The 15578-nt window shown below is 39.6% G+C and overlaps 1 protein-coding gene across 1 annotated transcript in view; it reads left to right on the forward strand.

Moving 5' to 3' along the window:
* Positions 1-3558: 3558 nt before the first annotated feature.
* Positions 3559-15578, forward strand: part of MRPS5 (mitochondrial ribosomal protein S5) — a gene marked incomplete at its 5' end in the record, with an annotated part of 12990 nt that continues 970 nt past the window's right edge. Inside the window, 4 exons of the mRNA XM_010293388.1 lie at positions 3559-3605; positions 4707-4764; positions 6304-6366; positions 14740-14876. Of these exons, the coding sequence (XP_010291690.1) occupies positions 3559-3605; positions 4707-4764; positions 6304-6366; positions 14740-14876 (305 nt within the window). The remainder of the gene's footprint in view (positions 3606-4706; positions 4765-6303; positions 6367-14739; positions 14877-15578) is intronic.

Raw genomic sequence — 15578 nt, forward strand, 5'->3', positions numbered from 1 at the left:
AAAAAAAAAAAAAAAAAAAAAACAACAACAAGCCAACTGAAGGAAAGGAAAACAGACAAGGCTGACAAGGACATATTAGCTATTCAATGTGATTGTATAGCCAGGTATTTAAATATTGGATATTACTGGATATATAATATTTAACAATACTACATATTGGTAAAGCAAAAGGATTCCATGATGTGATGTTACTGTCCTTTTAAAATAAACAAACAAACAAAAATGTCACTGTCTTTTTTTAAAAATCTGTAAAGGCTTGCAGATATTCCCAGAAAAGTATGTTCTCTCTTAAGGATTTTCTGTTGCACTTCCAGTTACAAAAATTACTGGGCATCCTTCATTTGATGGTACATGCTTTGCATTTAGTAGCCAGCTTTTGGGATGGAAAAGCAGGACTCCATCACGTATAATGGTTACTTGGGAAAACAAATACCACAGCTCCGAATGTCCCCCCTTCCTTCTTCATCCCCTCAGCTTTTTATTGCTGAGCATGATGTCATATGGTCTGGAATATCCCTTTGGTCAGTTGGGGTCAGCTGTCCTGGCTATGTCACCTCCCAACTCCTTGTGCACGCGCAGCCTCCTTGCTGGCAGGGCAGTGTGAGAAGGCCTTGACTCTCTATAAGCCCTGCCCAGCAACAATGTAAACATCCCTGTATGATCAACACTGATTTCAGCACAAATCCAAAACACAGTCCCACACAAGCTAATATGGCAAAAATTAACTCTATCACAATCAAAACCACCACAGCATTCATAAAGGAACTAGGCAGCCACCCTGTACAGCAGTGAGTTTCGTGCAGGTTTCCAGTTTTGTTATTGAAGAAATAGTGTTTATATTTCACTCAGTTTTCAAATACCAGTAGTTAAAGACTTTTTTTTGGTTGCAGGTTAAGCTTTATTTAAGAAGTACCCTTGAATGTGCTAAGTTTTTTTCCATAAGGAGATAGTTTTCATGCATTCTCTTGTGGATACAATCCAATGTACACTAAAATTTCTGTTAGACCTCAGATGGACTTAGGGATAAGACAGCTATGCAGAATTAAAAGAAGAATCAGATAAAAAAAAAATTAATAGCTGTGAAGTAAATAATCTGATATAATCCAAATAATAGAGGATTCCTACCTCTATCCTGAGATAGGAATATGACATGTATTGTATTGGTGACAGAGTACAGGAAATTGCATTTGCATTGCTATATGACTCTAGTAAATAAAATCCTGCTTTCAATATATATGCAGAGCATCTACCTTTTGGATGTAAATAGTCTCCTTTTATTATGAGCTGAATAGATATCTCCGATGATGGGATGTATGTGGGAGCTTGAATAAGACAATTGTATTTCCAGTCAACTACAGTTTTGTAGAGCTTTATTTATGTGAAAGATTCAGGTCCAGATGTGTTCCTCAAGCTGAATTTTAATTGCAGTTTGGAGGGGAGGAAAATTTACATAGAGAGGAAGGCGTGGTTCTCCAGCAGAAAGTTAAGTTACTCTGAAAAAATTCTTCCTGCCTCTTCTTTGAAAAGCTATTTCATGAAACATGTTATCACTTTAATCCATATGTGCTGAATGATTGAATTGAGGTTGCCCAGGTGACCTCATTTTTGGCATTTTCTAATCTATTGCTTGACTTCACAGCATTAATACACTGCTATTGTGCTCTGTGTGTGTGTGTCTGAAAGAATAGCACAGTTTCCTTGCATTTTCTTGTGCAGGAATTAGGAGGTAACAGAGACCTCTGGGTGCATGGTGTGTGCACAAGGAAAGCTGTCTCAACAGGTAGCTTATAGCTACTTCCCTTGACTGCCTGCTTCTTCCACAGCAGCCTCCAGGCTTGCAGTCATCTTCTCTGGTTGTAGCACCACAACAGTCAGGATGGTATTTCTCTCCTAGATCTCTTCCAGCGCATTTTTCTGTAACGTCTACATGAAATTAGTGAGTCAGTGTTGGCCAATGGATCCAATCCCATTGATTTTTGGATTAGGCTTTTGAATACAGGTAACTGTCCTGTCCCGCTCGGTGGGGCTCAGGGTAGGTAATTTTGGTGATCCTCTGCATGATAAATAAGAGCAGCAGAAACTACTCTTTGAGGCAATTACTTATGCTTTATTAACCAGTAGGTAATGGAGAGTCTGGCAACTGGCCAAGGGTCCAAAATTTAACAAGATTAAGGGGGGAGGGGAGGGGGCAGGAGGAGGAGAGAAGGAGTGAGGGGGGAGAGAGAGATTGAGAATCACCACCCCAGGGTCCAGCGTAGTCGTAGTCTTCTTAGTGCTGGAGTGGTAGAGCGCGTGCATACTAATGACTGATGCAAACCTGTGGCTTTATATAGCCTGTTTCTGTCAGGTAACACCCATTAGTTCATGCGCAGTCTAACCTTCTAGAACCTTCGTTTAATGGGGGTGTCATAGAGGGTCTCTAGTGGTCTAGCCCCTCCCATTCTGGAGTTAACTGACGAGTGACCTTTTGACACATCAGTTGCTTTTGGGGGGTTTGGGAGAAGCACACTGACCTGCCTACGCAGGACTTGTGCTATCTTCATCCTTTCGATAGCTGGTTTTGCAACACCTGTGCACTCTCTGTAGTCACATGTCTCTCAAGAACAATGTTTGAGACATGACCAGTCCTTCATCTGAAAGATTAGCTCGTCATAGTAACCCATAGCCCCACTTGACACAACAGGAACATCAAAGGACCAAAAAAGCTAGATCTGCTGATTTCAAGTTAAATGATTTTAATTCAGTCTACCTTGACATTGTTGGACTACAGTTTGTAAGAATGGTTGTTGCATCCTCTTACTCATTCCATATGGTCAGTTTACAGAAATACTCAAGAGACTGCTGTGAAATCTTCATCGCTACCACACTTTACCTGGTAAACAGAAGTAGGTCTGAGGGTTCAGAGAGAATTAACTACAGCTGGTAAACTGGCAGTTTGTTTTTTTTTTTTTCTCTGTTCTACAGGCATGCATTTTTTGCAAATGCACTATTCTGTTAAGCCTAGTTTTCATATTTTCTATTTCACTAATAGAAACCCAGTTGTTGTCTTTGTTTCTAGGGCCTTGGAGCTACTCTTTGTACAGACATAGTTGATATAGCTGCATCAGCTTCCTTTATTTTTTTTTTTCTTTCCCTTCTTTTTAAGCAGAAGACTGGGCTTTTTTTTGGCTATTCTTTTTAAGCAGAAGACTGGACTTCTTTTGGCTATTCAAACCACTATTCAATTGTTTGGAACAATTGGACAATACAATTGTTTGTTTTGTATTGTCCAATTTGTTTGGACAAATACATAAAAGAAATAACTTAAACCTTATTTGTTTTCATCTGACAACACGCAATTGGTATCCGATCATTTAGGTATTCATAACTCCTAAACTGTTACTTTGTATGGTTTCTGTGGTTTTCTCTGGACCATTTTCTGAGTATGATCTGTGCAATGGAGTGGAAATAACATGTACTAAGGATGGTTGTGAGGTTCTCTGTTTTTTCCCCTTTGCTTTCTGAAGGTCCTGCCTCATGTATTCCTCAGTAATAAATTAAGTCTTCTCTATCTTGCAGGTTTCGCAATGGGGAAAGCAGGTGACAGGATGAATGCTTTACGGAAAGTATGTTGACTGAATTATTTGTTGCTTGATGACAAACACAAATAATTTGTAACTACCCTTTTTTGTAAAATAATCAGTATCTTTTGTAGTCTATGCAAAGAAGTAAGTCCATGTACATGATTTGTCCATCTTGATATAAAGATATAGAATAAAGATAGAATCATTTAGGTTGGAAAAGACCTTTAAGGTCATTGAGTTCATTCGTAAACCTAACACTGCCAAGTCCACCACAGTCCTAAGCGCCACATCTACACATCTTTTGAATACCTCCGGGCTTGATGACTCCACCACTTCCCTGGGCAGCCTGTTCCAATGCTTGACCACTCTTTCAGTGAAGAAATTTTTCCTAATATCCAATCTAAACCTCCCCGCGTGCAACTTGAAGCCATTTCCTCTCGTCCTATCACTCGTTACGTGGGAGAAGAGACCGACATCGTCTTGCTACAGCCTCCTTTCAGGTAGTTGTAGAGAGCGATAAGGTCTTCCCTCAGCCTTCTTCTCTCCGGACTAAACAGCCCCAGTTCCCTCAGCTGCTCGTCATAAGACTTGTGCTCCAGACCCCTCACCCCTTCTTTGGACATGCCTAATGAGGTTGCCCTGCAATGAGATTCTGTTAATGCACTCATCATTTTCTTTCTACTCCCTTTTCTATGTCCTATACCTATCCCCCTTGCTCACTTGTTTCCAGTATCTATATAGCATACAATCTGCTTATACAGTTATTGTGTAGGAATTTTTTTCTTATACATGCATAATGACCTTATTAAGGCTCCTTTAGACTTCGTAACGTTACTTGTCCATCTACATTAATCTAGTTTGTGTTGTAATGGTCAACTAAGCTATCCAAGTAGCAATGCTAAAATACACAAAGTTTGATAAAGTTCTTACTATATTGAGGAATCTTTTAAAATATTAAATCTGTTAGGAGAAAGCAGTTCTTTAAAGAGAACATTTTCATTTCCATAAAGTAAATGATGTGGCAAACCTGTTTTCCTAAGTTTTCTTTTTTCTCTTTCTCTGTCTAGTTAATTGAACAGTAGTAAATTTTAAATACTTTGCAGAAAAATTCAAGAAAAAGTGTTTTCTGCTTTTATTCCCTAGGCAAAGAATAAAGCAATACGCTGCTTACATTTTATAGAGCTGTATCAGAACCACACAAGTAAGTATTATGATTTTTTTTAACTTTCTCTTCAACTTTCAGTCAGTACTGAATATACCAAGAAGAACAGGTTGCAACTAGTTAGAAAGCATAAAAAGATGTTAACTAAAACCTTTCTGATCTGATGCATTGTATTATTATTCTTTGTGTGTTATTTTGTTTCTTCAGCATGCTGCATGAAATCTTAGCCCCAGACTGTTTTAGCTAGACAGTGGTAATGTCAGAGTACATAGTCTGTCAATCCCTGTGCAAAGTAAATCACCATTACTTGGAATAATACATGTGGTTTACTCTTTTCTTTCACTCATATTTGTATCAACAGTTGTAGGAAGGTCCATGAAGAAAAGTTAAGATTACGTAATAGGAGATGTTGTTACTAAAATATTGAGAGATTTATCTCCTTTCTAGTCTTCTGCCTTTGCCATGTTTAAAATTTGGATACTTAATGCATCGTATTTCAGGCTCTTTAAAAATGGGGACGGGGCAGCGAGTAGGAGCAAGATTAGATCTCTGCTGGCACAATTTGAGTTAAGGAAGTCAGATATTGTCTGGGCATCTCTTCTTTACAGTGAACTCTTCTATGCTTTTCCTCTTTCTATGTCAGAGATGATTCCCTGTTGACTTAATCTATGTACACTGACAAAGCCCAGCAGCTGGGAAGAACGTGGTCTGGAGAATTCAGTCTGATGTTTCATAGTAGCTTTTTGTTAATCCAATTTAATACCATACAAGTCCTCTCTGATGTCAGACATGGTACCAGTATACCAAATATTCAGTTAGCTTTCAGAAAAGTTTTGAAAGATAGTATCTTACAGAGTCTATGAGTATTTAACCAAGTCATTGTGTAGATAAATATTCAGTATAGTAAAACTTCAGCTTAGAACTACAAAACTGCAGTTATCCTCATGAGTCTATTTCTTGAGCATTATTATTTCACACTAACAGATTGGGAATTTGAGTAAAAACTGATGGTGTTTCCACCATGCTTTCCATTCTGCTTAACGCAGAGGTCCTCTCTGAGCCATCTTGACTGCAGTGCTAGAACGCACTATGCAGAGACTGAGCCACTGAATCAGATGTGTATAACAGCCACCCACCACAGGATAAGAGTTTGGGGTTCCTTTTGAAGCAGAGAGAAGCAGAAAGACTGGAATGGTAAATATTCTGTATGGGAAGTCTTAGGTTAAAAGCTGCATTATTAGAAAAATCTGAGTATGAGGAGGAAGGTTAAATTGTATCAGGTGAGCTCATTTCAAAGGTAAATGAGGGTCATTGAAGGCATACAGACACTGCATATTTTTGAACTGAAGCTTGGTTTTGTATACAGTAGTAACATAGTATTCACAGATGTGTAAACATTTCTAATCTATTACAGAAATTTACCTAGATTAACCCTTCTCTTTAAAGAACTCAAAGGAGAATAAAACCAACTTCCCCTTCAGAGTTCTGAAAAAGAAAGGTACTCCTTAAATGTGCTGAGCTAAAGCTTTTCTAGAAGGAAGAATTTAGCTGTAATGCCTTTTTTTTTCTCCCATCCAGTTTACCATGACATAACAGTGAAATTTAAAAGCACAACCATCCGCATGAAGAAGCAAAACAAAGGTAATTAAAGCTGCCTGGAAATATTGGAGTTATTTACTGACAGGTGTTTATCTGATGAAGTTAAATTTGTGCAATATCTGTTTACTTCGGAGACGGATCGTTTGGTGCTAGTCTACAATGTTTGAAATGTTGAAGATGATCAATTGTTTTTCAGTAGAAATACCTACTTTTAATGACATGGCTTTGTTATTGTAAATCAGGGTTTGTCCCTCTTACACTGGTGGGAGCTGTATTCCTGGTTTTCTTTCACACTTCCTAAGTGTAGTTCCTTCTGCTCTAAATTACCTAGATGTAGAAAAGTAATCTAATAGCATAAATCACAGAATCATAGACTCACAGAATCAGTTAGGTTGGTCTTACCTGCTTCCCAGGTCCCCTACTCACTAGCTGGTCCAGCTTGATGCTCGCTAGCCAACACACACGCACTCACACACTTGTCCCTCTTGCACTCTACATTCACAGGTCCCCATGGGTATATGAGCACGGACCCCCTGCCAACCTGATACCCTGGCCCAGACCTGAGGCCCCTCTACTCACAGGCTAGTCCAGCTTAAAGTTTGCTAGTGAAAACATATGCACACCTCACAAACACTAGGACAGGGAAAGATACAGATGCTCGCACCCCCTGCCCATCAGCCACCACCAGGCAGACAGGCTGTGACTCATGGTCCTGCTCCAGCCACTGGTGGGTTTATATAGCACTATCGATTCTCACACCCTTCCCAGTCCGAGTCTCCCTTGGTTTACAGTCTTACCAGTTGCAGAGTCCTGGTTGATCTTCCTGGAAGTGGCACCTGTAGTTTCTTGATAGCCCATCAACTAGTGGCAATGTTTGTTTCTTGTTATTGTCTGTGTTTTGTCAGGTCTGTGTCTCTGTATATTTTGTTTCTGGTTTCCCCCTTTTCCTTCAGCTTCCCAATTGACAAAGTCCCCAGTCAGATAACATCACTGGAGTAAACATTCTCACTCTCTCACATGCTCTTATCAATTAGTGTGGCTGACTAGGTTTGGTTCTTACCACTGCCTCACTATCATTTGTTGGTCCTGTTTGTGTCCCTGTATGTTCCTGTCACTCCGGTTCGACATACCCGTACAGCTACCAGTCCATTTGAAGTACTTGCAATGAAAAATACTTTCAGTCCACAGTGGTACTAAATCACCGTCAATAGCTGTGAAATATGGCAACTCAACATGTCTAGTGTCAGCGGTTCTGCACCAGCAAGACACAGCACAGGTTTTGTCATCAGGCTGGAAATTGATGGAGGGCCATGACTGTGTTCCCCTCTCAGCTTTCGCTGAAGAGATACACAGCCCACCAGACATTGTCCCTCAGTCATGTGTGCTCTTGTCTGTAATAGCTTCCACATGAACGCTGACCTTTTGAAGACTAGTCGCTATCCCATTCCTCACCTTCAGAGCTGTTGAAATATGTGCTTTGCCAGTCATTTACAATGACAGGGATAGATCCAGAGCAGCCTTGTAAACTGCTGTCATGTTCTTCAGGATAACACATGAGGTAGTTTGGGGAGCTGAAGGTTAGCTTATTTCTAATGCATTGCGGTTTTCAGTGTGATCCATTTTACCTTCTAGGGTCTTTCTGTTTTGAAGACCTGCAATGATGACATGAGGTCATTTCAGTGAATCTTTAGAGTTAAACCTTTATGTACAAAGTTTTGATTTGACTTGTTTAGCCTAACTTTGCTTTCAGGACAGATAAAAGTAGCTCCTGTTCCGTAGCAAACAGATTTAGTTTGCTGCTGAGCACCCTTAATTGGTCCTTTAATTGTAATATACAAACAGGAAACTAATTCATTTGCATGGCTAGTTCTTTGTGAATCACTTCAGTGTCATTATGATAAGATCTAAACTGCAAAAGCATCTAATGATTAGCTTATCATAAGTCAGAAACTTGGGATAATTTTCCAGTCAGAACACCGTCATGTTCGACTACTTAATTCATCAATTTCTACAACCTTTGAGTAAGCTGAAGTATTGATGCTTTAGACATACTGTTTCACAGAACCACAAAATCATTAAGGTTGGAAAAGACCTTTAAGATCAAGTCCAACCATCAACCCAACATTGTTTTGTGTATCAGGTATTCTTGTTCTGCACTGTCACTCACATTAGTAATAAGAGAAAATAATTATTAATGTTCAGAGTTAGTAATGTATTTTGAAAACACCTAATATTGCTATGAACCTCCAACATAATTTTTATTAGAAGACATTTTGATTCTGGGTTGAGGGGTTTTTTAATCAATGTGACAGTAAAGTGATAGCATGGGCATAGAAAAATTGTTACAGATTAACAGGTATGGAGTCAGACTGTCTTATCATTTAGGTTTCTGCAGTTTTTCTGCACTTAAGGAGCTCTCAAGGTGGTAAATTAGGTAATTTGGACTATAATTTTCAGGATAACCATTTAAAAGAAACTTCAGTTTAGTCTTCAATATAATGAAGGAAAAACATGCATGGAACAGCAGTAGCATACCTGAACTACACATTTGACCATGCATATATAAACAAATTATGCTATTACTGTTAAATGGCAAAGGAAGGTTTGCATTAGATGTTGTTATTTTCTTGTAGTGGAACATAGAATTAAGACATACCCACCTCATTCATGAACTTCAGAAGCAAAAACAATCAGGGTCACCTTATGATTAATATTGCCTCACCGGACTGTTGTCCTAATTTATTTCCATTTTTATATTAGATTTGAGAAACAAACTCCACTACCTTCTCTTTTCCCCAGGAGGGATCCTTTTGTAGCTGACATACTACTGTTGCCCTACCCAGTGGGGCTTTTCCATTGAACTTATGCACTAAAAATTGCACATCACAGAATGGTTGAGAATGGAAGGCACCACTGGGGGTTGTCTTGTCCAACCATCTGCTCAAGCAGGGTCACGCAGAGCAAGCTGCCCAGGACCGTGTCCTGAATACGTCCAAGGATAGAGACTCTACTGCCTCTAAGGGCAACCTGCGCCAATGGTCAGTCACCCTCACTGTGAAAAAGTGTTTCCTGATGTTCAGATGGTACTTCCTGTGTTTCAGTTTGTGCTCATTGCCTCTTGTTCTGTCACTGTGCACCACTGAAAAGAGCCCAGCTCCGTCCTCTTTGCACCCTCCCTTCAGATGTTCATATATATTGATAAGATAGCCCCTGACTATTGCCCCCAGAGCTCTGTAGTTGCTTTTGATACTCTCCAGCTTGCACCTGACAGTATCATTGATGCCCTCATGGAAGAACAGCAAGGGATAATAGAGGGGTGGACAAGCTTCAGCAGTCTCTCCACAACAGCTGCGATCCAGGCCCCTGGCAAGCAGCAAACTTCTCTAGATGGCAAGTCAGGTCAGCAGATGGATTCCTCTTCCCCACAGCAGGGAGTTGCCTGCTATTATCAGTCACTGCTTCCTTCCAGTAGTCTTGCATTGTTCAGTGTCAGTTGGCCCAGATGCTTTGCTTGAAAGCACATCTGACTCCTCCTCAGCCTTGAGGGCAGTGAACCTATGTCATAGTGCCAAGACATTAGGTGGAGCTGGAGCCTTCCTCTTGGTGCCAGAAGTCACTAGCTTCCATTCTTCACCTTCCACAGAGGTTGCACTTGCCATTCTACTGGACTCTGCCTGTGTTCACACTGCACGTGGGGTCTAGACCTCTTAAAGCTGTTAACACCATTGAGCAACGTTTAAAACATATGAACATCATTTATTGATAACACTTGGAAAAACATACATAAGTGTGCTTTTTGTTCTAGGCTTCAGATGTGCTGCAGCAGGATAATTCTGTTCATCTCTGGGGGTTTTTTGTGGCCCATTATACCCAGATCCTTTTTCTGTTGCTGTTTAGTTAGTCTCCTCTATTTTGTACTTGTGCTTTTGATTTCTCAGCAAAGCACTCGACATCTGTCTTTGTTGAATTTCAGTGTTTTGATTTCAGAATGTGTCTCCAGTTTGTCAGACCTACACTGATTTCTCCTTCTGACTTCCAGTATGCTTGCAGCCTTTCCCAAGATGATATCCTGAACCCATTTTTTTCAGTCTCTGTTCCCCATCCAAGTCATTAATGAAGATACTTGGAGGTATAAAAGCCATAACAAATCCACTGCAGCATCCTATCTGGAAAACACTCTTGGCCTGATACCAGACTGCTGGCAATGGGAATACATACTTTAATGATTATTTTGGCTAGTTCTTATTTCTGTAGTTTGTTTTTGAGAGTATCACGCCAAACTGTGTCAGAATACAAGTCCAGTTCTGTCACATTAGCACCTTAGCCTTGGTAGCTTGTTCCTGCCAGTTTTGGCCAGTGCTTTGCCTTGTCCGAGTATCTTGTTAGCCTATTCAGTTACCCTACACATTCACATACATGCAAATATGCTCCAAAAACCAGGAAACACTTTTCTACTTAATGAATATTTCCCCTGTTTTATAACCGACTGAACTACGTTGTGCATTTCCTCAAACAGGGTTGATGTTGTCTAAGAAAAAATTGTGCTTATGTCCAGTGTGCTCTGGACAGTAGGCATCATTTGCCTTATTAAGAAGTGCAATGATAGTTCAGTATGTAACATTTTGTAGATTTATTGTATTTGTATGTGTGTGAGAGAGAGATTTCATTCTGTGCTCATGACCTGAAAACAAGCTCTAACGCAAAATTAAGTTTTAGGCACGGTATAGATAAAGCTCTTGCTGGTTTTACCTTAGTCCCTGACAGGCTTTTGTGTTAATACTCTGAGGGAAGGGTTCATAGCAGCAGTGGGAGCTGGGTGTAATTTTAGAACTTGTGCACATACTACAGGACAAGATTGAACTAGAGGCAGGCTCTGGACTTCATGCCTGCCACTATTGCGGATTGCTCCTGTTTCTAGCACGTGCCAGCTGGATGGAAACTACCAGGGGTATCGCTTGTCTGTGCTGCAGAATATGCTACCTTTTGGAGTGTGGACAGCTCTTAATTTTCATCTCTGACTTGATTTTACAATTAAAGTAGTCAGGAGACTACTCTGCTAGCCACATTGGTACATCTCGAAGTAGTGTACATTAGTTGCTAATGTGATTTAATAGGGGGAAATGCAATACAGTTTGTCAAATACACTTATGTGGCTGTGAAGCCCAGCATTGATACCCTGTAGTTGTAATTAATAGGTATAAGAAATTACAGTTATTCATAGTTTTCACATTACACCATAGCATATATAGACTGTCTTAAAGTATAAAAGATTCCTTCTGTTTGCTGATGGCATTACAGCTGTGTAGTTATGAATGCTGAAGCCTCTTGCTTTGCATGATTACAGCTGGCAGTTTTCTTCCGGTTCCTGTGCATAGGACTCAGGCAGCTATCTAAACAAATGATCACAACAAAGCCTAATGTTTTAGTAGAAAAGGTAAAGTCACTGTTATACTTACACCTTCCTTTCTTGAATTTATTCCTAATCCCTGCAAAGTGGAGAAAATCCCCAGCATATAGTCAGGATTACATATTAGGCAAGTAAAAATTCAAGTTAAAAAAATAATGTAATGTGAAGTCCCTTAGTGTGGTTTTAAAGTGGATGTTCTATGTCCAAACTCTTGTTAGTGTCTACTAATCTACAGAAAATCTAATGTAGATTGCTCATAAGAGGTTGTGTTAGTTTATAGGAATAAACTATAAATAGTTTAAACACTACATTTTAAATACTTTCTATCTTTTTCAGTGTGAGAAAATTTGTTACATTTAAATGACCCTGTTCTCTTATGTAGGCCTCACTGAATTAAACCGCAGTAAGGTGGTGTGAGTGCCACAGACAAGTTAAAAATGTCTGAGCACAACTTTGTCTCCACAGCTGGAGTCTGCAGTTGGAATCCTTTCTTTTTGTGTTTGGAATAAATTTTATTCAGTGACTGACGGACTAGTTTACTGGCTTCTGAATTTCATGTGTTAACAATCTGCAGAAACCTGATTGAGATGAGATTGGAGAAAAGCAACAATAAAACCACCAGAAATTAGATGCTTTAAGTCACTGAAAATTAAACTTTGACAACCAGCCTTTCAGAGGTCATTCACATGTAATTGTGTCTAAAACTTGACTTTGTCTTGTAGCATAGAAAAAAATATTTTCTCAAATGGCAGAACAAATGGCTTTGGATGGTTATAGTTTCTTTTCCAATTCTAGGTTAAAAGAATAAGGGACATATTGACACAATAAATCATTCAGCACTGGAATAGATTTTTTTTTTCTTCTTCATTTACTCAGCAGCAAGACTGTCCCACAGAATGGACTAATCAGTAACCTGGCTTTTCAGCTTTTAAGTAAGACATATTAGAGCTATAACAAACCAATTTTTAAAGATTATTAGAGCTAGACCACATGAAACAAATCTCTTTGGGGAACAAAAGAGCAAAATTAGACTCCTCAAAAAATAAGTCTTCCATTAAAATCTGGCAAGTCTAAGAAACCATTTGCAATTAATGCCAATATACTATGATTATGCATCAGAGCTAATATACTATGATGGAGATGGATGCAGATGACATGCAAACATCTGTTGTGTTTGTGGATTTTGGAATCCGTTTGCCTCTCCTCCCCACTCACCTACAAATTTCAAGTTGTTGCAGTTACAACCTTTTGTAATTTGGCCTGTGGTTTCCACAGACACACACAAACTTTTTTCAACAATATTATTGCTTTGAACAGTAAGTTGAAAGCAAATGAGTGCCGCAACACTCAATTGTTCTTTCAACTTGATTAAAATAATTGCTTTTCCTAGACATATAGAGAGTATTTTGCTGTCTTTCCAATGTAGTTTTAGCTCTGATGAATCTGTTACCTGCCTTATTTCCATTCCCTCTCCTTCATGTTGTGCCACTAATGTAGTAACGAAATGTAATTCGTGCCAGTTGCTGGGCCGGGAGAAAGGAAGTGATGTCTCTGCACAGTGCCTTGGTAATCTGTGCAGTCTTATTCTCTTGATAGCACATAGCGTTCTGCTAGCTTTTGTAACCTGAAGAGGACAAGCGTAACTTTTTCATGGCTGGTGGCTAGTGGCTGTTGTGTTTTGCATAGACTGTGAGGCTGGTGAATTGCTGTTGCTGCGTCAGGAGCCAAGTAACAGGTTCACATTTTGGAGATCAACTGCAAAGTGTGAATTTGGTATAAGTAGATGTAATGATGTCTTCCTCAGTTTGCAGGCAGCTTCAGTCCTACTTCCACTGTTCAAAGCTTTGCTTACCAAGAGCTGAATAAAATAAAAATGTGGTAGATTTTATTTGGCTACCCAAACGCCTGTGAGCAGCAAGAGACACCAGTGCCAGTGGGCACTCACCCAGTTTCCCAGCAGCTCTGTATTTAGACCAGACTTTTCTGTTGGAGCATTATTGCCCACAGACTTACTTGGACTTCCCTTTTCCTTCCCTCCCCAACTTCTCTGCCTGCTCTGTGTCTGATAGAGATCTTGAGCACAATCTCAGGCTTGTAGGCCTTTCTCATCCAGCAGCAATCTCCCTGGGAATGAGTGACACTGACATTGCTTCTGCAGGGTCCTTCTGGGAGGAGGCCCAAAGGACAGCAGTGCTTGAGCATACCAGTTGTTTTAAGCAGTAACTTCACCATAGGGTACCAGTTTAAATCCCTCCATCAAGTATGTGAACCAGGACTTTAAAGTCAGGTTTACCATCATCAGTAGTTACTGAAGCTGTCATTCAGCGGTTTGTCACCTGAAATTGTAAAGTAAAAGGTTTTGAAGCTATGTAGGTATTGCTTTTTAGAAGAGACAGTCTTGATCAGGATCCAGTTACATTTAGGTCCTCTCCCCTTGTAATGCCTTCTTTTTAATATTCTTTTAAGTAAGCTTGTTGCCTTGGTTCTCTGCTTATTATTATTATTATTATTATCATTATTATTATTAGGTTGAGGTTTAGGAAGTACTAGAGTTTTATTTTTCTGCTGCTGGAAGAAAGAAATTACCTTTTGTTTGGTGAATGTTGCCAGGGGTGGTGGAGTGTGTTTGTGGAAGATTCTTCTAAAGCTGCCAATGCTACTTCTAAGGAATACTCCCCAAACCTGTGGTATTAAACAATTGTTCAGGTTGAATTTTTTATGAGTTTATGTTTTGAGTTTATAGGTGGTGACATTTTCATTTAGTTTTGCAGTATGTTAAGTAAGGTATATTTAGTATAAGACAAACCATGATCTTTATGTTCGCATGGCTACAAAGACTGGGAAGAATGGTCTTCCCAGAATGGTTTTGCAATTTTTAAGATAAAGTGTGTTCTGGCATGCTAGGTAACAAAAATAACTAAGAAGAGGTCTTAGTTCTCTTTTTCCTTAGCTAAGCTGTATGCTTACAAATAATCATATAACGCTAATTTATACTTTTTTCTCCCCAGGGTATGGTCTTCATTGCCACCGAGCCATCATCACCATCTGCAAACTGATTGGCATTAAAGACATGTACGCCAAGGTTTCTGGATCCAAAAACTTGATTAACATTACCAGAGCTCTCTTTAAAGGCTTGACACAACAGGTAGATTGCACTCTCAGTGGTTCTATACGTTAGGCCAAGGGACAGAATGGGATTGATATTGTAATAATTTGTGGTCAAACCATTTATAATCTAGGCTTAAAATGAAGTAATATTCCAAAGAGCGAACAAAATCAGCATGTGAATAATTCCTCACCAGCTGTATGAAGTTGTCCAGTCAGAAACAGCTGTATGTAACTCTGCCTGTTCCACAGCCAAGTGCCTCCAGGGGACATCTGAATTTCTGGGCTTTCATTTGTAGTATTTTTGGTGACATTTGAAAAATCATGGGCAGAGGAAGTTGTGGCCCAGCTTTGGTTGCTGCTGCTTGTTTGTCTGCACTCTTAAGTTTTCATTGCCCTAGGACTAAACATCACAGCGGCTTCTATCGCTAGTATAATTAAAATCTCTGAAATAAATCAGGGAGGTGGTGTCATTTCCTCTAACTCAAAATGCTCACAATGGAGACGTCTCTGTCTGAGCCAGCTGTCTGTAGTTGACAGAAAGATCCAACATACAGCATTTCATCTGACTTTCTTTGAATGCCAGCCTTAGGATGAGTCAGTCCTTTGGTAGCTGCCAGGATTTAGCTACTTACATTCCCAATATAGTCCTGCAAACCTGTAGTTGTCAAATCTGTCACCTTGTCCTAGCCAACTTTTTCAGTTTAGTCTCAGGAGGGGAGGGGTTATGATCCTCTTTCCC

Source organism: Phaethon lepturus, unplaced genomic scaffold, assembly GCF_000687285.1.
Source record: "Phaethon lepturus isolate BGI_N335 unplaced genomic scaffold, ASM68728v1 scaffold3578, whole genome shotgun sequence".
Lineage (NCBI taxonomy): Eukaryota > Metazoa > Chordata > Aves > Phaethontiformes > Phaethontidae > Phaethon > Phaethon lepturus.